Source organism: Balaenoptera ricei, chromosome 15 (genome assembly GCF_028023285.1).
Source record: "Balaenoptera ricei isolate mBalRic1 chromosome 15, mBalRic1.hap2, whole genome shotgun sequence".
In the NCBI taxonomy this organism is placed as follows: Eukaryota; Metazoa; Chordata; class Mammalia; order Artiodactyla; family Balaenopteridae; genus Balaenoptera; species Balaenoptera ricei.
The window spans coordinates 67,749,155-67,773,635 of NC_082653.1; the positions used below are offsets into that span (position 1 = coordinate 67,749,155).

At 41.5% G+C, this 24,481-nt stretch overlaps 2 protein-coding genes across 3 annotated transcripts in view; both read left to right on the forward strand.

Annotated features, from left to right (window-relative positions):
• The first annotated feature begins 844 nt into the window (after positions 1-844).
• Positions 845-2,063, forward strand: LOC132349721 (proliferating cell nuclear antigen). Its single transcript, XM_059898375.1, has one exon. It carries the CDS (start codon positions 985-987, stop codon positions 1,768-1,770), a length of 786 nt encoding a protein of 261 aa, XP_059754358.1. The 5' UTR covers positions 845-984; the 3' UTR covers positions 1,771-2,063.
• Positions 2,064-4,194: 2,131 nt separating this feature from the next.
• METTL9 (methyltransferase 9, His-X-His N1(pi)-histidine) overlaps positions 4,195-24,481 on the forward strand; it is a 50,880-nt gene continuing 30,593 nt past the window's right edge. The window contains exons 1-3 of one of the 2 annotated variants that reach the window (XM_059898371.1): positions 4,195-4,704; positions 15,606-15,796; positions 20,680-20,889. In XM_059898371.1, the coding sequence (XP_059754354.1) occupies positions 4,195-4,704; positions 15,606-15,796; positions 20,680-20,889 (911 nt within the window). The remainder of the gene's footprint in view (positions 4,705-15,605; positions 15,797-20,679; positions 20,890-24,481) is intronic. The other variant, XM_059898372.1, reaches the window with a different exon arrangement.

Here is a 24,481-nt window from a genome sequence, read left to right on the forward strand (position 1 = left end):
GGGATTTACCTAATTATTCTAAAAAAAAAAAAAAAAAAAGAAATGTAGAGCCAGGCTTCAAACCCAGGGGGGTCTCTTTCAGAGCTCAGAGGATAAACCACTATGCTAATGAGTAGCATTAGGAGATTTCCAGTAGAGTACATTGTGTTATTTGTATTTGCTAACCAGGTCTTCAGACTCTTGGTTCAATTCTGCTACTTTATGCTGCCATTTTTTTTTAAAACCTGTTTGCAGTTTCACCTTAGCTTAGACTTTATCAGAGACCATAGTGATGTCATTGCACATGCCTGAGATTATATCAACCAAGTTCAGATAAAAATCCCTTACATTTACTAATTAAAAATAATTGTTGAATATATTTACTAATTTTATTTTTTAGAGGTGCTCATTGCTTAATAACCACAAGGAACATCTATTGACTACATTGGTGAAAACTTGCACCTTTCTCTGACACTCTACAAAATATTAAGAAGCATAAAAAGAATCTAAGTCTGTGAAAATATGTGATTATATGAGTTCTTTTTAGTCCATTACCTCTTCAAAGAGATGACAATGATCAACAGTGATGGCACATTCTGTGTCCTCTACAGATCCAGCTCTCTCTCCCCATAGGTTCTCCTTGTAATTGAAAAGAGAACACGACAGTGTCATAATTTGTAGCTGATAAGAACAATTACAACAAAAAGTGCCCTGCCTAGAGTTCTAGATAGGAAAGTGATCCATCCAGTCAAGATTTTGGGCCTGTGCACAGAGCTGTGACCCAAGCTACACACCTGAGCCTTGGTCAGGAGGGCACTGAGCAGAGCCCAGCTTTTGAATATCACTGCATTTCAAAGCCACATTAGAAAGAATACTGGGCTGGTTTCCTCCGTGTCAAGCATTCGTGAGTCAGTTTTCCAGCTCGCTCTCATCTTCTGAAGCCTAAGCCGGCTACACCTTCCTCCTTCCTTCCGCCAGCAGCCGTGTCGTTGCGACTCCGCCACCATGTTCGAGGCGCGCCTGGTCCAGGGCTCCATCTTGAAGAAGGTGCTTGAGGCGCTTAAGGACCTCATCAACGAGGCCTGCTGGGACATCAGCTCGAGCGGCGTGAACCTGCAGAGCATGGACTCGTCCCATGTCTCCTTGGTGCAGCTCACCCTGCGCTCCGAGGGCTTCGACACGTACCGCTGCGACCGCAACTTGGCCATGGGCGTGAACCTCACCAGCATGTCCAAAATACTGAAATGTGCTGGCAATGAAGACATCATTACACTAAGGGCTGAAGATAACGCGGACACCTTGGCACTAGTATTTGAAGCTCCAAATCAAGAAAAGGTTTCAGACTATGAAATGAAGTTAATGGATTTAGATGTTGAACAACTTGGAATTCCAGAACAAGAGTACAGCTGTGTAGTAAAGATGCCTTCTGGTGAATTTGCACGTATATGCCGAGATCTCAGTCATATTGGAGATGCTGTTGTAATTTCCTGTGCAAAAGATGGAGTGAAATTTTCTGCAAGTGGAGAACTTGGAAATGGAAATATTAAGTTGTCACAAACGAGTAATGTTGATAAAGAAGAGGAGGCCGTTACCATAGAGATGAATGAACCAGTTCAGCTAACTTTTGCACTGAGGTACCTGAACTTCTTTACAAAAGCCACTCCACTCTCTCCTACAGTAACACTCAGTATGTCTGCAGATGTACCCCTTGTCGTAGAGTATAAAATTGCTGATATGGGACATTTAAAGTACTATTTGGCTCCCAAGATCGAGGATGAAGAAGGATCTTAGACATTCTTAAAATTCAAGGAAATAAAACTAAGCTCTTTGAGAACTGCTTCTGAGATGCCAGCACATACTTAAGCCTCTTTTGTCTTTGTACCTCTGAGTACATATGTAGATATTGTTTTCTGTAAATAACTTTTTTTTTTCTCTATTCTCTACAGTTTGTTCAAAGAGTAAAGTCCAAAGTCAAATCTGGTCTTGTTAACCTAGTAATAACTTTGCCTTACCTAGGAATACTCGTTATAATTTTTATAAACAAAAGGGTTTTGACTCTAAATGCAGTTTTAAGTATTGTTTTCAATTTAAATAAAAGTCATTTGAATTTCAAAAAAAAAAAAAAAAAAGAAAGAATACTGGCTGCTGTTTGGCTTTTTGTGTTATCTGTGCCTCTTCCCCTCTCCGTGATGGATAACTGAGGTTTTAATATACAGTAGTGACATTCTAGTAGATGAAGGAAGGGGGCAGTCCCCAAGGGCAATCTGAACTTCTGCTTAGTATATTTACTCTTGCTGTTTTCCTTCCTCCTCATTTGTAATTCAGGAGGCTCTCTGAGAAGAGAGAGACAGCAAGGCTTCTTAGATGGATCAAAGGACGACAAGCTGGGATACCGGGTTCTATGAAAAGGTCTGCTATTGAATTTGTTCTGCTACCTTTAGGCACATCATTTGTTCACGCTGTGCTTTGGTTTCTTCCTGTGCTTGCTAAGAGTAAATAACATGTACTTGAATATTTTGTGATGATTATAGAGTATTTTAAATGCGTGAGTGATTTATTTTTCCAGGCTGCCTGCTCAGGTCTAAAGTGAAAATCTGCTCCTTTGAGATGCTAGGCTTCTTGGTGCTCAACTGACCCCAAATCCTTTAGACGACAGCAGCCACCTAGTTGCTTCTTCTCAGCTCATCAGGCTTACTCTATAGTTGCCAGGCTTATCTTTTGGTCTCCTTTGTTTGCAGAAATGAAATATGTAATTTTATATGTTCATGCTGCTTTTACACTCCCCCACCCCACTCACCCCCTCTAAAAAGATGAAGGCTTTCTTTGGCACAGAGCTGCTTTATCTGTGACACTGATCCCAAGAGACAGTGGAGAGAGGTGACATGGCAAACAAACTGAATTATCTGAGCTTGTTACTATAGTTCCTTTTTGATGATTTGGGTCAGGACCACTAGAGGTTTGAACTAGATTTAGTAAGGTGCAGGCTCTTTGGGGTTTGGCAGGAAGCAGTCAGGGAATATACTGGAAAGAGAACACAAAGTACCCTTCCCCTTTCCCCTCCCTGCCTTTTTGTTTGTTTGTTTGTTTGTTTGTTATAGCCTGTGTTACATTAGGCAACAAGATGCCCCTGTTAGCGAAAGGTGCCAAGCTGAGAGTCTTAGAAGCTAATAAAAATGTTTGTGGATAAGCAACGGTTTTGTTCCTCAGCAGTGGATCACCACGACACTATTAAATAAGTCTCTGAAGTGCACTAATGGAGTTAACGGAAAGGTTTCTTTTGTTTTGAACTAAAATACAATGTATTACATTATTTCTAGTGAAGTTAAAAGCATTTTCTAAACAAGCCTAGGAAGGTGTGAAGCTAGAGGACCCATGAAACATGTTACTCCTTAGTTGTAGCTTTGGTGGCAGCAGGAAGAACTTCAGACACAGGAACACAGTGTAACCTTTCAGTTTTGAAACGCTGCTAGGTCTTCCCGTTCTATAAATGATCAAAGAAACATTTGGGTAAATACTGCTCCCAAACCTTAGTTGGCTTTAAGAGTGCTGGGTCCAACTTCCGTTTGTTAGTTCAAGGAAACAAGCAGCCAGGGACTCTAATTTGGGGTCTCATTCTTGGACAGGGTCATCAACACACCAAAACATTACTTGCAGGTGCCCCAGCTGCAGCAACTTCCAACAAAGGCAGAGCTTTCACCGATGCCTCTTAGAAACAGGGAGCCAGCAACCTGCCAGGCTTGGGGAACTGGGAGGGGAGGTGGGGAGGGGTTGGTGGTAACTTTTTCCCCCTAGATTCCTGTCCGCTTTGCAGCTCCTGTGAAGCAGGGTGGAGGTCCTTGGGGTGGGGGTCTGGCTGGTCGGCTCTAAATGTAAATAGGAAGCCACGCAGCTCAGCAAGTAACAGTTAAGAAATGGCAGTCTCCATCTCTGGCAAGGACTTGGCCCAAGTGTCCGAAAGTACAAAAGGGATGAGGGTCACCCCCGGGTCAATCTGCACAACCTGGTGAAACGCACTCCGGGAGGGTGAATGAAGGGCCCAGAGGCAAAGACTAAGGCGAGGAAAGACCAGAAGAACCGCGGACACTACCTTGGAGGGACGGGGAAGCTTCAGGTACCGCCTTGGAAATTATCTCCACTGGCCCAAAAGTCTTAAAATCGTTTCCGCCATTATAAGGAGCCGCGACCAAACAGGAGGCGGGGACGCGCGCCACGCGAATGCGCGCTCCCTTTGTCCCACCTCCTGGCCGGCCCGCTCATTGGGAGGAGGGAGCGCGCTTCGGAGAGAACGCGCCGCAGCCGTGCGTATGTGCTCCGGGTGGAAACTGGAGCCGGCGGCGGCGGCGTTCCGGGGGCGGAGAGGAAGGGGGAGGCGGGAAGGCTGCGCGCCGCCCGCTCCTCCCCACCCCCCGCCTCGGCCCTGAAGGGGCTGGATGGGCGAGTTGGGCGCGATGGCTCGATCCTGGGCGGCGGCGGCGGCGGCGGCGGCTGGAGGCGGTGGCGCGTCCTCCTCCTTGCCCCGGCGCCGGCGGTGATCCGAGCGAGTGGCCGCGGCCCCCGATGAGACTGCTCGCGGGCTGGCTGTGTCTGAGCCTGGCGTCCGTGTGGCTGGCGCGGAGGATGTGGACCCTGCGGAGCCCGCTCACCCGCTCCCTGTACGTGAACATGACGAGTGGCCCCGGCGGGCCGGCGGCGGCCGCCGCGGGCGGCAGGAAGGAGAACCACCAGGTACTGGGCCGAACCCGGGCCCGGCGGGGCGGGGCCGTGGCGGCCGACCTTCCCGCGCTCAGCCTGGCTATTGTGCGGGGCGTCGCGGCGAGAGGCCCCCCCCGGGCCTCGCCCCGCCGCCCCGGCCCCTCGCAAAGTTTCCCCCCGTCTTCCCGGCCGGGCGCTCGGTCCTGGCCCGGCGACTCCTTTTGTTCCGCGGCGCGGGCGGAGGACGGCCTCCCCTATCCCTCCCCGGCCCCGGCGTGGGCGGCCCGGAGCCCCGCATTGTTCCTGGGTCCCCGGCGGTGGTTGCAGGCGCTCGGCCACCTCGGCGTCCGCTCCCGGTGGCGGGACGGAGGAACTTTAGGGTCGGCGCGTGGCGACGGAGACCCATCTGACACCGGGGCCTGAGAGCTAGATGACCGGACCAAACCCATTACCCCGGACAACCTTCATCAGCTCCGAGAATCACACCGAAAAGCCGGTGCCTCTTTTTGCGTGGTTGAATTTCTGAACGTACAAAAGGTCATAAAGAAATTTAACCGTGCTTCGTGAGCCATTTAACTCTCTGGGCTCGTTCCGGTGACATTTTCCCTAAGCACTTAAAAATGTGTTTGACAGGTCGTCACTCTCATCCTATCGAACCTTCCCCTGCTACTAAAGAGAGATCGCCTTTAAACTTTGATTTTGGTATCTGACCGCAGAGATGTGATAATAAGAAAGATGATGCAAGCTTCTACTGGAAGGGTTATTAGAACTGGGCAGGAGTGAATTCTTTAAAAAGTTGTAGTTGTGCACTGTGAACGATGGCGGTGTGGCACGTTGGGTAGTCTTTTCATTAGCTTAGTTTTGTGCCACTTAAATATGTGCATTTGTAGAATTAAGAGTGAGATATTTCATATTTGACCATAATGTAGTTGGCGGTTAACGTGACATTCATTGCAAGGAGGCTTTTGAACTCTGCCAGAGTGTTCGTTTATAATAGCTAGCATTTATAGTACATTTTGCCTTCCCAGAGAGCAGTAGCTAATTACTCCCCATCTTGTGTCTCATAATTTTCATAGTGTTCTCATTTTCCTATGTTATTTTTCTTGTTATGCCAGGTGTTCAGAGTTTACACTGAAGTTGATTTCATGTGTTCTAATGAAACTAAAGAATTATCTAAGGAGATAAAGCTATTCATTCAGAGAAGTAGTATTTAGTTTTTATTTAAAAAATATTTATAGTGGCCTTTTTCTATTTTTAAAGGAAATCATAAATTTCCATAAAAATTTTTAAATTTATAATCCCACAGCTGTTGTACTTTGTTAGGTAATCACTCCTATGATATTGTTAGGAGTGCACATAAAGTTAGTAGGTGATCTTAACTTGTAAAACCACATTGTTTGCTACCGATTGATCAGTCATTTTTAGAGTTGTACTGTAGTGATAATGTAGTTACCAAAATGTCATATATCCGTAAGGAACATGGATAATGGTGTAAAACAATGAATAGAAATGTCATTTTTAACAGTTGGTAGAAATAAGTTTCTGGGTAGGATAAAAAGGAGACTTATTTCCATTGACATGGAATTATGGTAGAGTCTCTTGGCTGTAGGTGTTTATTACAACACTTGTGATTACCTCTACTGCAGTACACTTGATGTTTTCAGTGCTCATAAAAGAAATAGACATATTATAAAACTGAAAAACTGTCTAAGTAACTTGATTTTTATTGGGGCCTAGGTAGAATTATAGCTGTAGACATAGCCTCAGAATATGCCCTAACAAGATATCTCTGAATGTCTTCCAATTGTGTACCTTTGTCAAGTTGAATCTGCCAGGTTCTAAGGAAAAGTAATACCTCATTTACTTCATTAGGCTTCTGAGATACTAAAGTATGTGTGTACATGTGTACATGTGTGTGTTCTAATCAGTTGCACCTGACAGCTTGGCAGCTAATTTCTCTGAAGTGAAGACTAATCTGGTGGTTTCTGAATATTAGGTGGGCAGGGAGAGATTGGCTCTTTTCCTTAGAACAATCAATCCAGACATTATTTTGAGTTGATACATTCACATTATGAAAATATTGTCCATGAATAAAGGTTAAAATGAACAAAAGAAACATGTATAAAAACCACAGTGAAATAGGAGACTGTTCTCTCTGCAACGTGGCTGAGTTGATGATTTGTTATCTGCTTTATATTCCAGGATCCTGGGTTTGCCTTATAAACTTAGTTGCTTGTGAAGTAACTTAACCCTAAACGCTTTTCCACCCTTCAAATTAATAGTTCATACTGGGTCTTCTGGTGTTCATTTGGGTATGTGGCTTCCATAGCCAGCCACATCTGGTTCTTTTGCAGTTGCATGAAAGTGGGGTTATGGATTTGATTGAACCATACTTAGCACAAGTTTTCCTTATGGTTATTTTGATTAAGAAGTTATGGTGGTAGATTCTGTGTTTAAGAGAGACCTTGGGCAATGTTTGTTCTTTAAAAATAGCTATTTAGTTACTATAGCCTTGAGAGGCAAGGCTCCTTTGAGCTAAAGCAGCTCTAAAACTATAGTCGCAGCACCATTTTAATAACTCGGTTTGGTGTGCTAGCTTCGAAACTGGGATTTATGTGTCACTCTGGGAAATCGAGAAGCAAGGGAGGGCTTCTCTCAGAGAAGGGATGGATATGGCTTGCATGCCAAATTGGGCTCACTGACTTTTTTTGTACAGACTGTGAAGTAAGAGTAGTTTTATACTTTCAAATGGTTGCAAAAAATATATAATCTTTTGTAATATGTGAAAGTCTTCTTACATGAAATTCAAATTTCAGTATCCACAAATAAAGTTGTGTTAGAACAGAGCCACCAAATTTGTTTACCTATCATGTGTGAGAGCTTCCAGATACAATGGCGCAGTTGCACGGTTGCTACTTTATGCCCTGCAAGCCTAGAATATTTACTCTCTGGCCCTTTACAGAAAAAAGAGTTTCCTCCAGAGAAAATTTCCAGCTTCCTTAATCAGCAGCACATTCTTTTTTTTTTTTTTTTTTTTTTTAAGCAGCACATTCTTAATCACAGATTGCAAGGTGGGTAGTTTGACTTACTGGGAAGAAATTGAGGCAGACAGTGAGAAACTAGATATGTGACTTTTCAATATTGGCTGACCCGGAACTTACAAAGAAGATGACAACAACAAAAACTTTGGATCTAGTCTTTTTGAGGCATGGCACCTAGTACTTAAAGTTAATGCGACTATTAAAGAGCTATTGAAACTCTTAAAGGACTCTTAGGCCCCACTAACTAGGTTCTTGATACTAACAGTTATTCAGCAGCTTCTCAATTGATGGAGTGAAAAAAGAATTTTCATCAAACTCCCTGGAACCAGGCCAGGACTATTTCTGCAGGTGACATACTGCAAGGTTTTTTAAAAAGCACAGATAACATTATCTGGAGTTAAGAAGGTGTAACTTAAAATTGCAAATATGTGTATATCTGACATTTTATTTTTTCACCTTCTTATATAAACTTGAACTGTGCTTTGCCATAAGCTGTGGTGGATTTAAGATAGAATTGAAATGATTTGGATTTTTTTCCAAATGAAAAAATACTTGGACATCACAGCCAAAGATCAAAGGCTATGCTAAAGGACAGATTCTGTCTGCTGCCCCTCACTCCCCAGTTACCTTATGGAGGTGGACCCAAGTCAGGCATGAGTTATCAGTGCTCAGAGGGGTCAGTCAGCTGGCCAGACAGCCACTGATGGATAGATTCGTGTCCTCCTCTGAACTGCCTTTGAAAGTCTGGAGGCCTTTGCAGCCGAATACCAAAGAGATTTTGAAAAGGGTTTCTTTCCTTCCTTATAACCTGTGTTGAAACCCTAAACAAGTGTTTGCTTCAGTTTTACAGAACACGGGGATGCTCTGTTCTTCTGGATATACCAGAGGCCTTTATGTTCCCCTCTGAAGGTGCCCTAGGGGACCCTGGTACTTCCAGTAAAAGAGTTTTTTAGACCCTCTGAAGCGTTGTTAAAATCTTAGGATTGTAAAATACAAACAGTGAGTGAGTATTTGAAATAAAGATTGCCAGTAATTTATTCATTAAATCAGAGCTGAAGCAATTTAATCTAATCTGTATAAGTTGTTTCCCTCCATGGACGTGAAGGTGCCTTGTTACTCTGCACTTTGAAATCTCGCATAAAGAGGTTGTTGGTTTAGGTTTGTATCATTTGTAGAAAAAGAATGAATGATTTGAATATCTACTCCTAAGCTGTACTTATACACAAGGTGTCAATGATTAAATGTCTGGACTGATGTGATTGCATTGTAGGACTTAGAATGTGATTTTTGAATCCTTAGCTGTCAAGGTCAATGTCGTCAGGCTTGGTCTTGCCACCTGCTGTAGTAGAAAAGATTCTGCTGGACCCCGTCAGTGGAGCCTTTCTGGTTGTTTTTAGTGGTACTGAATATCTCAGGTCTTTGGTTACTCATTTCTTTTGAGAATGGCTGGGTGCCCAGACCTACAGTGTGGTTTTTGGGCATTCCCTTGAACTTCAGTTCTCTGACTGGTTTTTGTGGACCTTGGACAGGAAGGGAAAAAATCAAGTTATTGTGCTTCTATTAAGTGTCAGGTACTTTAAATATATTGTCCTCTCTAATCCTCATAACAACTCTTGGATGTGGTACATCCCCATTTTACAGACAGAAGATTGAGGCTGAGCAATGAAACTTGCCCAAGAGCACAGTTAATAGATGGCAGAGTTGGATTTTGAAACCCCGCTCTGTCTGGTTTCAAGGCCCAGGCTTTTCCCACTGTTTCATGGTGTCTCTCCTAGGAATCCTTGTTGTCTGAGGGGCTGTGAAAGTAGATTGCCCTCTTAATGGCAGACTGTCCCCATTCTAGTGGACGTCTGTGTAGACATTGAAATTATGTAGCTGTGTGCAAAAACACAAGTTGTTCTTGCAGTTTGTGAGTTAGATAAAGATGGGACAGGTGCATGAAGTTACGGCTTTCATCCAGTTTGTGCATGCTTAGGTCAAGTTTAACATTGAAAAAAAAAAATCTTACATGTGGTGTCTTTCTTGTGACACCAGCCAATTCTCTGACACTAACTAGGTGTTCTACAATTCACTCCTGTTTGACACTACCCGGAGTTAACAGCCCAGAGACTTAAGGGCTCCCTCCTGCAAGACTGCCCTCACTTCACATGCCAGCTACAAGTTGAGGGTCCACAGTCTACCCATGCTTCTGTCCGACTTGTTTATAAACTCTGTGGTTTCCACAACCCCCATCAGGTTAGATAACTTGCTGGAATGACTCACAGGGCTTAGGAAAACACTTTACTTCTGCTTAAGGTTTATTATAGAGGATACAACTCAGGAACAGCCAAGTGGAACAGATGCATAGGGCAAGGGGTTAGGGGTGGAGAGGGTGGCACAGAGCCTCAGCGCCTCGTCCAGGTGAGCCACCGTCCCAGCAGATCAATGTGTTCAGCCACCTGGAAGCACCCAGAACCCTGTCTTTTAGGAGTTTTATGGAGGTTTCATTACCAAGGCATGACTGATGAAATCTTTGGCCTTTGGTGATTGAACTCCATCTCTAGCTTCTCTCCCCTCCCTGGATGTTAGTGGTGGGGCTGAAAGTTCCACCCTGCCCTCCTGGTCATCTCATGAGCATACAAAAGGTGTTTTATCACTCCTGAGTTTCTCTAAGGTTTCTAGGAGCTCTGTGCTGGGAACTGGCGATAAAGACCAAATATTTATTTTTTATTAAAATCAGGAAGTTGGTTTTTTAAAATAACTTTCTAATTTTACTAATGTGCTCAAGTCCTTTGTATTTTGGAAGAAAAGACTATTATATCATATACCACGTGTTTGACTAGTTGAGGAACTCAAAAAAATAATTTCAGAAAAACTTTTAACTGTATCCCTCAGTCTGATAAGCAAATATAATTTTATAGGAAAGTTGCGTTTCTACTTTAAAGGAATGATTCATCAAACAAGGTTATATAAAGATGAGGAGATTTCCATGACCTTAATGAAATCTTTAAGACATGACTTAATACTTCATTATGTTGATTAGCTGGTACTTTGTCATGTCTACCTGATTTGGCTATTTCTTGTTTGGCTAATTATTAGTATCTCTACAGTCTTGTTGCTAGTAGGGAGGACATTGCTATTTACTGTAACCTCTTTTAGAAGACGTTATGTTTATTTATCACATCCTATTTCACACTTGGCATCAGCAGATGACTGCATGGCATAACTCTGGCTTGATTAGACTTTGTTATTTCAAAGATTTCCTTATTTATTTCCATTGAACAAAATTCAAGCAAACTTTAAAGGAAGATGCTAGCTCATAAGATGCTTTTTCAGACGCTGTGTTCTCCAGCTGAGGAGTACAGCCCTACAGTAGGGCTGGCACACAGTCCTTCCAATGTGAACCTTTAACGGGCATGATACTTTGTTCTTGCCTGTGCACATTTGTCTCTGTAGTCTTTGAGGAGCACACATTCAAAGAACTCACCTGCTTGAACATGTGCAGAAGCCTACAGACAGGCCGCTTAGTGAGAGCTCATTACAGCTTTTCATTTAAGCTGGGTTGTCGGGAGAGAGGTAACTCCAGGGGGACTGCCACATGGTTGCATGGGCTCCTGCACTGACTTTCTGTCAACATCTTAAGGGCAAGGTGACTACGTATTTAAGGCCTGAAGGTCCTGGCCAAGATCACGATGACATTACTTGTTTCTCTGGGTTTCTGATTTTTTCCCTCCTTTGGAATGTAAGTTCCTGGAGGCCAGTGAGTCCGTCTTTAATTTTCCCTAGACCACTTTTGAGCTGGGGTGGTTAGGAAATGCTAATGAGATTTTCTGGGTAAGCCCATTTAGGGGTTCTTAAGCAGTGGTGATTTTGTACCTTCAGGGACACTTGGCAATGTCTGGGACATTTTGGGTTGTCATGACTGGAGGGTGCTACTGGCATTTGATGGGTACTGGCTAAGGATGCTGCAAACATGCTACAGTGCACAAGGCAGCCCCCATAACAAGGATTGTCCAGCTCCAAATGTCAGTAGTGCTGAGGTTGAGAAACCCTGGCCTGGTGTAATTTAGTTGCTATCCAGATCAGATTATCTTTAGACACATTTAGTCAGTCTAACTGGGCAGAATAGTTCTGCTTTCTCAGACAGATACACTGGGTAGACTGAAGCAAAGAGAAGCTTCTTTGAAAGAAACTCATAAAAAAACCACATGCACCTAGAACAGGAGCTTGAATCAGCTGGGAGTGCTCAGAAACCTCAGGCTTCCTATTTATTCAGGAGCTATAAGGTGGGAAATGAAAGGTGAAGTGCTTTGCCAGGTGCCTGGTACAAGGTAGGCACTCAGTGTGTTCCTTCATGGCTTGCTCTGCTAATGCAGTTTTGTGGTGGGTGGGTAGCTTAACCACTATTTGCAGAATTGGGTTTCAGCAAGGCCTTGCAAAAACCTTGAAGTTTTAGAAATTGATGAAACCCAGTGACACCTGTCTCCATGGTTATCCTTGTGTTCTCTCCAGGATTTTACTAGAAACTCTAAATTTTATCTGTTGGACTGCCTGTGATTTTTAACAATGATCGTTAAACAGATGAACATTTATTGTTCATCTGTATCTGTGCCAGTCACTGAAGTCAGTCATTGCCCTTGACCTTTTATGGAGCTTTCTGTCTACCTGGGAAGATAGACACTGAACATACAATTATATACAGGTGTTCAGTTCAGTGGTTATAAGTGTTACTGAGGAGACTTGGGAGATATGAGAGAGTATTAGAACAGGGGATCCATCCTAGTCTGGAAGTTCAAGGGAAACTTACTTGAAGAAATATTTAGGCTTAGGTCAGTTGGGGTGGTGGGAAATGTAGGAGACAGCAAATACCATGCGAAACAGCCTTGGGAAAGGAGCCTTCCAGAACAAGAAAGACTGGTACAGTGTTGTGACATAGTGAGTGGCTGGGTGTTATGGATCGGTAGGGAGTGTCGTGAGACGAGGCTGTGGACACAGAATGGACAAATCCTGTAGGGCCTTGGAAGCCATATTAAGTATTTTGGATATTATCTTAAGACTTCTCTGAAGCAGGGTGTTGACATGATTAGATTTGCATTTAAAATTTGCATTTTTAAAGAGATATGCTTGACCGCTTAAGTTTTCAAACCATTTTTAGTTTCTGGAAGATCAAAATGCCACCTACATTTAGATGTGTGTGTATTTTTTTTTTTTTTAATAACAGCTTTGTCCAGATATAATTCATGACCATAAAATTCATCTTTTTAAAGTGTACAATTCAGTGGTTATTAGTATATTCACAAAGGTGTACAACCATCCCCACTCTCTAATTTTAGAACATTTTCATCCCTCGATAAAGAAACCCCATATTCATTAGCAGACACTCTCCATTGCCTCCTCTCCCCAGACCCTTGGTAACTAACCGTGATCTACTTTCTACTTCCTGTCTCTGGACCTGCCTATTCTGGACAATTCATGTCATGTAATTTGTGGCCTTTGGTGACTGGCTTATTTCACTTAGCATAATATTCATAGTTCATGTTGTCTCATGAATCAGTACCTCATTCCTTTTTATGGCTGAAGTAATATTCTGTTGTATGGATCAATCACATGTTGTTTATCCATTCATCAGTTGATGGACATTGGGGTTGTTTCCACTTTTTTGGTAGTTATGAATAATGCTGCTATGGAGTTGACATTAGTATCATACAAATGGTCAGGAGGAACGTGGAATTCAACCTTCATCTTTAAAGAGAAGGGCATTAGTCCTTTTTATTCTGTAGCACATTCTTTTCAGTAAGCATTTTCTTTTCTGAAAGATTTGTATGGCAGTAAAGGTTCAACCACATGTGTTAATGTGTTAGTGTTGATGAACTGAGAGAAATGCTGTTAAAAACTTGAGTGTTTTGGGGCACTTGAAAGCATTATTTGCAGTTAATGGTGCCAGTTCTTGCCTAGTTCTGGAAGTCAGAGTCTGTTATTGTTCTGCTTGTCCGTTTACAAGTGGATGCCGAAGAATTCTTAGCTCCTCTGTTCCGCTTGAATGACTTCTTGTTCACGTTAATAGAATGTACCTGATTGCCTATTACCAAGGTGATGGCTTTCGTCTTGATTAGTCATTTCAGAGAATTAAGAGAAAATAAAAGTTAGAATGGCCTCAGTATTACAGAGTTCAGAATATGAACCAGGAGGTCAGGCATATAATAAAAAATGGTTTATGACCTGCACTGGGGCATAACTTCAGGCACAATGAGTATTAAGAATTAGTTAATGATTAAGCATGAACATTTTCAGACCAAGGAAAAAAGTGTAGGCAGTGAAGGTAAGAAGCTTCATAGCTTGTCATGTAGAGTGGGAAAAATAAAAATAGTATCAAGCTGAAGCAGTTTTGGTAAAAGTGTTTAATGGTAAATTAACACACATCAGTCAACAATTCGAAAGATTTGGTTTATCAAGTCAGGGCACAGAGTTTGTAAAAAGATTAGTTATCTTTGAAATCTTAATGTGCCTGTCTGCTTCTTTGTATTGGTTTATAACTGGTTCCTTTCAATGTTAGTGTCGGGAATATTACCCAAGATTTCATTCAATATTTAGCAAGCTTAGGATGACTGTAGAATTGGTCCATCAATTGTGCAAGCAGTTACGGGACACCTACTGCTGATGAATGGTCATATTTGTCAGGGGGAAGCAGGTTACTTTTGGCTATTCATTGGGAGAAATTGATTGTTTCTTAGTGGATAACAGATTAATAGTAACTGGTCTACTCTGCAGTTTCATCATGGTACTTAATGGACTTACTTTTATTTATCAGGCCATGTCAGAGGACTTTATCTCATTGCTATTATTATTACAGTAGTCTCATGTGTCTGGTCCTATATTGAGGATTGGCCTGAATTAACTTGCTTAATCCTCTAAATAACCTACCAGGATAGATAGAAACCAGTGACATCTCTAGTCTACAGATGAATTTACAGAGGCTCAGAGATTAAGTGACTTGTGTGAGCTCGTACACAGGAATGGCTGAGCCAGGACTTGATGATGGGCTCACTCTAAAGCTGCTGCGCCCTGCAGGCTGCTTACCCCCTTCTCTGGTATACTAACCCTAATGAAAATGGGACACATTTATTACGGAAGATTACATTTCATCCACAGTTGAGGTTCTTGAATTTTGTTCTAAAAGTGTGTTCTGGTTAGAGCCTGTTCCTAGAAATCTGGTTCTTAGCATGTCATTACTTTGTCTTCTCATTGGTTGCATGTGACCTTAAGTAACTTCTTAATCTTTCTCAAGCATACTTGGCTCCTGTCTCTTAGAATGTTATATGACCTGGTAAAGCACACGTCAGTATTTCTAAAGGTCCCTATTTAGCCCACAAGAAGAAGGGCAGCTTCATCTGGTCACTGGAATGTTAAATTCTGCTGCTTACTCTGCTTACTTGATTTGTCTCGTGGTTTCGAGTTAAATCATTGCATTGAGTGACTGTTTTCTTACCTAAAAACAAGGTTAATGTTGGTAGTTATTGCATTATGTTGAATCTCAGTGAAGGAGAGGCCAACAGAGTTTTCCTAATCTTGGGGTACAGGGGGGTATAGTGACAGAAGTTTTGGGCCAGGAGTCAGAGCACTTGGACCGTGGCCTGGCTCTGTCACTTACTGAGCTGCATGACTCAGAAGCCTCTTCACCCTTCCCCCACTCTCTCTACGTACCCTGAAGGTAATGAGAATTAAACCAGAAATTATGTATGAGGAAATACTTTATACCTTATAGGTCATATAAGAGATGATGATTATTCTTAAAGTGCCATGAGATGATAACATTTGGAAATCTTAGATTTAATTTAGTCTTCTATTTTTTGTTTTTGGACTTCTTAGATGATGCTTCAGTTGTATGTTTTCATTTTTTTTCTTCTTTCTTTTTAGTGGTATGCGTGCAACAGAGAGAAATTATGCGAATCACTCCAGGCTGTCTTTGTTCAGAGTTACCTTGATCAAGGAACACAGATCTTCTTAAACAACAGCATTGAGAAATCGGGCTGGCTATTTATCCAATTATATCACTCTTTTGTGTCATCTGTTTTTAGCCTGTTTATGTCTAGAACATCTATCAATGGGTAAGTGAATCTTGGATACTTTTTTCTTTATCCTTAGGTATAAGAAAAGAAAAGGAAAAAGAAAAGTTACCTTGTTGAGATGTTGACCACCTCTACAGCTACAACACTTCTAGTCAGAATCCTTGGCCCAGTGTCTCAGCCTCTGCAATTATGCTTTTAAAATTCACTGTAACTCATTGGTCTGTATTTCTGTGATGGGAATCACAGTGCTTCCCAACTTTGATGTGCACAGGAATCACCTGGGTATCTGGTTAAAATGCAGATTCTGAGTCAGTAGGTCTGGGGTGGGACCAGAGATTCTGCATTTTTAACATGTTCCAGGTGATGTCTATGCTGATCTATTAGAGAGGAGCAAGATGGTTGGAACCAGGCCCTTAACGTAGGCTGAAAAGTAAGATCTTTGCCTTAAGCATACTTCCCAGGAACAAGTTTTTTTGAGAAGGATCTAATTCAGCCAAGCAGTGGATGGTGGCTTGTTCGAGTGAAGGGTTCTCCATCTGTTCTTTCTTTCTTTCTTTTTTAAAATATTTATTTATTTATTTGGTTGTGCTGGGTCTTAGTTGTGGCAGGCGGGCTCCTTAGTTGTGGCACGTGAGCTTCTTAGTTGTAGCATGTGGGCTCTTAGTTGCGGCATGCATGTGGGATCTAGTTCCCTGACCAGGGATCGAACCCAGGCCCCCTGCATTGGGAGTGTGGAGCCTTAACCATTGTGCCACCAGGGAAGTCCCTCCATCTATTCTTGCATAATGTTTAGACTCACCAGAATTTTGTAAACATTGTGGAATTCTCTATCCCTAGAGTGGTTCTCTCATATAAATCTATGGAAAAAGCTTTAGGAATATTTTTATCCTTTCTTGGCCAAATTTTCAGACACTGCAAAGCCTAAGAATCCAGAACTCCAAAGAGAAAAGCAGCAGGGCTCAGTGCTTGAAAAGCTTGTTGGACCACTTGAAGCCACTGGCTGGGCCCACTTTTTCTTCCCTTGAGGTTTGGAGCCAGCTTCTACTGAATGTCTGGATCCCCAGTCTATCATCTGGTCCTTAAATATGTTTTCAGGAACCATGAGCCATTTCTCAAGATTTCTTACTTGATTTTCTTCATTGTTTATATGAAATTGCCTTAAGTTTGCTTTAGCAAACAGTTGTTATTTTTGTATTGGTAGTTGAGTGTAAACAACTTGGTCTGACATTTTGTTTCTAAAATTCACGGCATTGAATTTCTGTTCTGTACCATTTATTTTTTCGTTGGGAAAGCAGACAAGTCACTGCAGCAGTGATTTTTAACCTTTTTGGGGCCCTGTACCTCTTTGAAAGTGATATAAAGTAGAAATTCTCTCTTCAAATAGTCCTTACATTCAGCATTTTGCATATAATTTAGGAAGATTTCAAACTGTAAACCGCTTCCCCCTACCTCTACCCTGTTCGCCCCTGGTTAAAATTCTCTGCTCTGGGATTTCACAATTTGGTCAAAGGGGCAATAAGATTAATAAATCCGTTTTGGCTTATCTTATCCACAGCTCTTCTGCTTTTCTTTTCTTTCTTTCTTTTTTTTTTAAATAAGATTGCAATGAACATGGGGATGTAGATATCTTTCCAGGACAGTTAACTCTTATTTATTTGTTTATTTGTTTACTTATTTATTTATTTATTCATTCATTTATGGCTGTGTTGGGTCTTCGTTTCTGTGCGAGGGCTTTCTCTAGTTGCGGCAAGCGGGGGCCACTCGTCATTGCAGTGCGCGGGCCTCTCACCGTCGCGGCCTCTCTTGTTGCGGACCACAGGCTCCACATGTGCAGGCTCAGTAGTTGTGGCTCACGAGCCTAGTTGCTCCGCGGCATGTGGGATCTTCCCAGACCAGGGCTCAAACCTGCGTTCCCTGCATTGGCAGGCAGATTCTCAACCACTGCGCCACCAGGGAAACCAGGGAAGCCCCCTGCTTTTCTTTTTTAAATAACCCTCATCCCCACCCCTCCATCCCCCCTTGGCACCCCTCTCCCCCAGAAAAACAAAAACATCTCTTGCCCTGTGTCCTATTCTCAGCTGGAAGCTTAACTTTGAGCCCATTGGGAATTTCTCTCTATGGCAATGGGAGCTTATTACCACGAGTGGCTGTCTCTTATAGAAATAATTACTATGGTAACCATTTAAAAAAATATTTTATTTATTTATTTATTTATTTTATTTATTTTGTGGTTTTTTTTGGCTGTGTTGGGTCTTAGTTGCGGCATGCGGGATCTTTGTTGCGGAATGCGAGATCTTTTCCATGCAGCACGTGGGCTCTTTGTTGAGGCTTGCGGGCTTCTCTGTAGTTGTGGCGTGCGGGTTTTCTCTCTCTGGCCGTGGCACGTGGGCTCCAGAGGCCGTGGGCACTGTAGTTTGTGGCACCCAGGCTCTCTCGTTAAGGCGTGCGAGCTCAGTAGTTGTGTCTCGTGGGCTTAGTTGCCCCGCGACATGTGAGATCTTAGTTCCCCGACCTGGGATCGAGCCGTGTCCCCTGCATTGGAAGGCAGATTCTTTACCACTGGACCACCGGGGAAGTCCCTATGGTAACCTTCTTGAATTAAAAAGATAAGGTACTTATCGGACGTCCTTTACTGGGAAGGGGAAGACCAAGTAAGGAGAGACTTGATAGCTGTTTTCAGAGTTTATTTTATAAGGAAGATATTTGTAAGGAGGTATATCTCCTCTGTAGACTCTAAATCTAGAGAGAACTTAGGCCAGAGAACGCAGGATGGTTTTTACACACACACACACACACACACACCAAAAAAATACATCGACATCACTAACTTTGGGAGTTAAAGACAAATTAGAGAGCCATACCTCTCCGTGGTATGTGTTTGCTGGAAACCTTGTATTGAGCAAAGTCAGTGTCTTGGTATTTTAAGTGGGATAATTCTTCATTGTGTGGGACTGTCCCACACATTGCAGGAAGTCTGACTTTTCTGACCTTGCCCTCTAAGTGACAGTAGCACCCTCAAGTAATTGTGACCACCCCAAACTCTTCCCACCTACTCCCAGTGCTCCCTAGAGGCCAAAATTCATCTGGGCTCGATGAATTTAGATTTTTTTTTTTTTCTTTTGGCAGTTTAAATCTTTTTGTGTAGCCTCTGTTGCTCATGATCTTTGGAAATAGGACAGTGCTTCTCTCTCCGGTGCCTTTCAACCTGAGCTCTGACCTCAGATGACCTCTAGCTCTAGAATTGTATGATTATCATGTTAAGGGTCCTTAGATTCCAAAGAGATGGCTAGAGAAGCATGTTATTTTAAAATTGGGAAAGTTTAAGCCATGTAACTATTTTGCAACTTACTTTTGGTCCTATGGCAAGTTAGCACCAGCATTTGAAACATGTACCCCCAAGCCTGTGACCTCTCTTAGCTCTTGTTGTTCTGACTCTGGCTCCCGTGTGAAATTTTGTATAGCTATTTCAGTAAGTTCAGCTCCTTTTCTCAGATTTCTTTTTCAGCCTGTTTTCCCATTAGAAGATAGGAACAATTGAGGATTAAAAACAACTTGTCTTTTAGGAGATGTTTTGTCTGGGAGCTAGTTGTATTGGGTGCAAGTCTCTGAGGGTCCCCCCCCCTCCCATTTTTTAGCATTTCTATAGGGCAGAGGATTTACTGCAAATATAGTTAGATTTGGTTGACCTCTTCTAAGGGAAAGGGGAGGAGGAGTTTGTTATATGAGCTTCATAATTTTAATTTTTTCCTGAAACTGGTCTTACCAGGAACACCCAGTTGCACACGTCCTTCCAGTCACTGTGTAACAAACATATTGCACCTTAGGATTATTTCCAGAAAGCAGCAGGATGGTACAGATTTCCTAGACCAGTGGTTTTCAGACTTTTCCAGGGTCTGAAGGGGAAGCGCCTCAGGAGCTGCTTCAGGCTGCAGAGAAAGGCCTAGAAGTGGGCTGGCAGCAGCGCTGAGGCTCTCAACCTCATTTCAGCAGCAGTTCTCCTGTTACATTTTACATTGTCCATGAGTAACATCTGCTTCATTTAAAGAAAGGGTTCTGCTGCTTAAAGGAAGTTTGAGAATCCCTGCCCTAGACAGACTGGGATTTGAGAGCTAGAAAGCAAGTTCTAAATAGGGAGTGCATTTTATTTCCCAAGATGATGCTTCCTCAAGACTTGGTTTGATCTGTAGCTGCTTTTATGAGAGCTCTCTTTGATCTCCATTTTAACTCCTCTTTTTTCAAAGGCATTACTATGTTTTAGATGTTTTTTAGGATTTTTAGAAATAATAGGACCCAGCCAATTGTATAACATACAAACTGACACAAGTATGAATCTACTTTTTAAATGCAAATTAACTGATACCACAAGGACCACTCTTCCTCTTTTCTCTAGTGTCTCTTAAAAATCTAATATCTAGAGCTATTTTTTATACTCATTGTTCAGTTTCATATTCTAAATGGCTCTTTTCCCCTATTTGCTTTTTCTGCTTAGTGTTATTGGCTAGTGTTGTGGTCTGATCCTGTTGGCCTGTCATTTTTTTAAACCGATATACATGTTTTCTATTACTCCTTCCATCTTTCCTTCCTATTTTGACTTAAATTCTTCACATTCATCTTTTAATTTCTTATATATTTCTTCTTCCCTTCCCACCTTTTATTCCTCTCCTTTCCCCACTCTTTTTGGTGTATTGTTTGCAGCCTCAAAGACAGACGATGAAATCTAGAGGTGTTTTCTTATTTTATTAACTTTGCTCTTTAATCATAAATCATATAAAAGATATATATTTTAATCATATAATCTTATAAAATAAACATTTTGTAAGTTCAAAAGGCTGTTGGTGTTGAGTCACTACTTTGTGTGGATGTTGGGTGGAAGTGCTTATTTTGTATAGAGTCATCCATTTTTGTCCTTTTTTCTTTTCCAGGTTGCTAGGAAGAGGCTCAATGTTTGTCTTTTCACCAGATCAGTTTCAGAGACTGCTTAAAATTAATCCAGACTGGAAAACGCATAGACTTCTTGATTTAGGTGCTGGAGATGGAGAAGTCACAAAAATAATGAGCCCTCATTTTGAAGAAATTTATGCCACTGAGCTGTCTGAAACTATGATATGGCAACTTCAGAAGAAGAAATACAGGTATAATTTTTAGACATGGTTTAGAGTATATTTCTTGGTTTTAGATGTATTTCTTCTTGAGATTATATTATTTAAAGAATATAAATCAGAAACAATTTCCATGATGAGGAATTAAAAATAAATCTTTCCATATTACAGTTGACCCTTGAACAATGCAGGGGTTAATTCACGTGTAATTATAGTCAGCCCTCTGTATCTGCAGTTCCTGCACATCTGTGGATTTAACCAACCATGGACCGTGTAGTATTGTAGTATTTACCTTTGAAAAATATGGGCAGTGTATAAGTGGACCCAGGCAGTTCAAACCTGCATTGTTCAAGGGTCAGCTGTACAAGTAAGTGGAAATTGAGAGAGAAATCATCGTTCCTTGGCAGTATTATTCTGAACTAGAGGTTTTGGCACTGTAGGAAGGAAAAGGGTGGGTGAGAGACAGCTTGGAGAAGAGAGATCAGATGTAGGGACTTGTTCCCTAATTTGAATCTGGCATTCTCAAATCTTGTTTTTTGTTTGTTTATTTTTTTTTAATTAAAAAAAACTTTAAAAAAATTGTGGTAAAAATACGTAACATAAAATTTACCACGTTAACCATTTTTAAGCGTACAGTTCAGTAGTATTAAGTATGTTTGCATTGTGGTGTAACCATCATCACCATTCATCTTCAGAACCCTTTTATCTTTCCCAACTAAAACTTTGTACCCGTTAAACACTGATTCCCCAGTCCTCTGTCCCCCTGGCTCCTGGCAGCCACCATTCCACTTGCTGTCTTTGTGAATTTGACTATTCTAGGAACCTCGAATAAGAGGAATTGTACAATATTTGTCCTTTCGTGATGGGCTTATTTCATTTAGCATAATGTCTTTAAGGTTCATCCATGTGGTAGCATGTGCCAAAATCCCCTTTCTTTTTAAGGCTGTATAATATTCCATTGTATGTATATGCCACATTTTGTTTATCCATTCATTTGTCGATGGACACTTGGGTTGCTTCTACCTTTTAGCTGTTGTGGATAATGCTGCTATGAACATGGGTGTACAGATATCTGTTTGAGTCACTGCTTTCCCTTCTTTTGGGTATATACCCGGAAGTGGAATTGCTGGATCAAATGGTAAGTCTGTGTTTAATTTTTTGATGCATTGCCGTACCTTTTCCACAGCAGCTGCACCATTTTACATACCACTTGCAATGCACAAGTGTTCCAGTTTCTCTACATCTTCACGAATACTTGTTGTTTTCTGTTTTTTTGATAATATCCATCCAAATGGATGTGAAGTGTCAAATCTTGGCTTTTAGACCATCTGCTGCTTGAGAGACTTAGGAAGAAGGTTATTCTTTATTCAGTATGGATTCTATTGAATGGGAGAAGACGGTGCTGAGTATAGAATGGGGGAGGTGGAGATAGAGCCTGCCTCCTTCTCTGATATTTTTGAAGCTGGGCTTAGGCTTAGAAAGAAAGGAGAGAATTATGTACTCCCTCACTTTCCTACCCACCTAAGTTCCTAAGTAGGAGACTATCTTAGGAACAGACTAACCCTAGAGACAGAGCATTAGCATAGCTCTTGGAGCAGGATTAGATTTAAACTTTGGCAAAACATGGACGTTTTTAGCCTGGGGAAGAGAAGACCAAGTAGGAAGGAAGGGAAGGGAAGATTACTGTAAATAGGTATTTAAAGGGATTTATATGGAAGGAGGCCCACCTACCCTGGGCCATGGCCTTGCTTGTTTGCCTGACATTCAAACCCTTCTGAGACTAAGTGCCCAAAAGGAATTTTCAGTGAGACTTCAGATGTTTGAATTAGTGATTCAATATATGTAGAGTTTACATGTTATGTTACCTGATAAACTTGTACACCATATAAAAAATACTTAGTTATTGGGAATTCCCTGGCAGTCCAGTGCTTAGGACTCGGCACTTTCACTGCTGTGGCCCAGGTTCAATCCCTGGTTGGGGAACTAAGATTCTGCAAGCTGCGTGGAGCAGCCAAAACAAAACAAAACAACTTATTTTTTTTTCCCTAATAAATAGTTCATATGCAAAAATCTGTTTGCAGTTTGACCTAGATAGGGAATTTATACTGGTTGACACTCCCTTCATAATATTATTAGTATGAAATAGAAGCGTATTCACAAAAGTGGCAACTTTTGGTACAGTTTGACATTTTAACGGGCAAGTGGTATCTTACTAAGTTTAGGGTTCGCGTAATCCATGATGGCAGGGCAGACTTTTAGCTTCCATGGTTTTTTTTGGCTTCTTTTTGGGAGGTAGCTGTTTTTTGTTTCTCTTCAATATCTGGGCTCATGAAAAACTGGGTTTTTAATAAAGGTTCTTGATGTCATTTTTGAAATAAAACCATAAAACAGAAAATGGCCAGGTTTTCCCTCTGTTTTGCCAAGATATTATTGTTTATGCCCGAAAACCTGATTGTAAAATTTAAGGATGTGGCTTTGATTTTTAAAACAAAACAATAACTTTTCTCTACATTGCTGGTGGTTTTTATTTAGGATTTATCAAAATACTGATTGCTTTGTTACTTCTCTAAGGAAAATGTATTTTAAATCCCCCAGAAGGTAAACTATTACTTAACTCACTTTCTTGAAAATAATAACCCCCTGAACAGACGCCTTTCTTCTAGGGTTAGAAATGCTGTTTTGGAAGAGCCATAGACACTTAGGAAGGGATTATACAATTACTTTTTGATTGTGTGTACTAATGAACAATTCCACAATTCAAATGACAATAAATAAAAACCGTTGTTTGGCAGGAAGGAAATTTTGGCAGCATGGTTACCTTCCTCAGTCTGCTTTACCAAAAGTTAACGTGAAAATTTGTTGACATGATCTGAATGGTGGTTTGTAGATGTTGGAGGAAACAAGTGTGTGGCAAGTTGCGGACTGGTAATGTGGACGGGTTTGGAATTAAGTCCGCATGGGCAGTTCACGTGTGGGTAGTTCAGAAGGAGTCGTGTATACATTTTTGACACCAGAGAACAAAGATCTTTAATGTAAACTTGAAAGATGCTTGACTTTAATCCATTATCTATAGGTTAGGGATCTTTCTTGAAAGGAAAAGAAAATATTGTGGTTAATTCTATTTCTCGTGTTCATATCCTCTTTATTTTCTTTTTTTAACAAAAAGATACTGGAGACTGAAGGGATGGCCATTCACTCTAAACCCACCACCCTGGAAGCATTTATTCAAGGACTGATTGTTAGGTTCTTTCTCACCTTATATGGAGAGAGCAGGTTCATTGACCTGAATAACATACTAGGAGAGTTTGCAAGTTGTAATTTCTACTCTGCTAGAGATTTACAGTGTGACCTTGGACAAGTCACTTCTTTCATTTTTCTCATAAGAAGAGGAAAATTCTAACAACTTGTTAGGATTCCTGGGTTAATATGCAGTTTGAGTGGGGCTGATAAATTTGTCTTCATCAGTGGAACTGAGTTTACAAGTAGAAATCACAAAACAGAAGTAAAGATGAAGTTGGACTTCTATAGGTATAGTTTTAACTGTCCCGGTATTAAGCCTATAATTTTCTGTTATGAGCATGTGTTTCTGTCTTTCAAAATTACCAACATGGAAACTACCTATCCT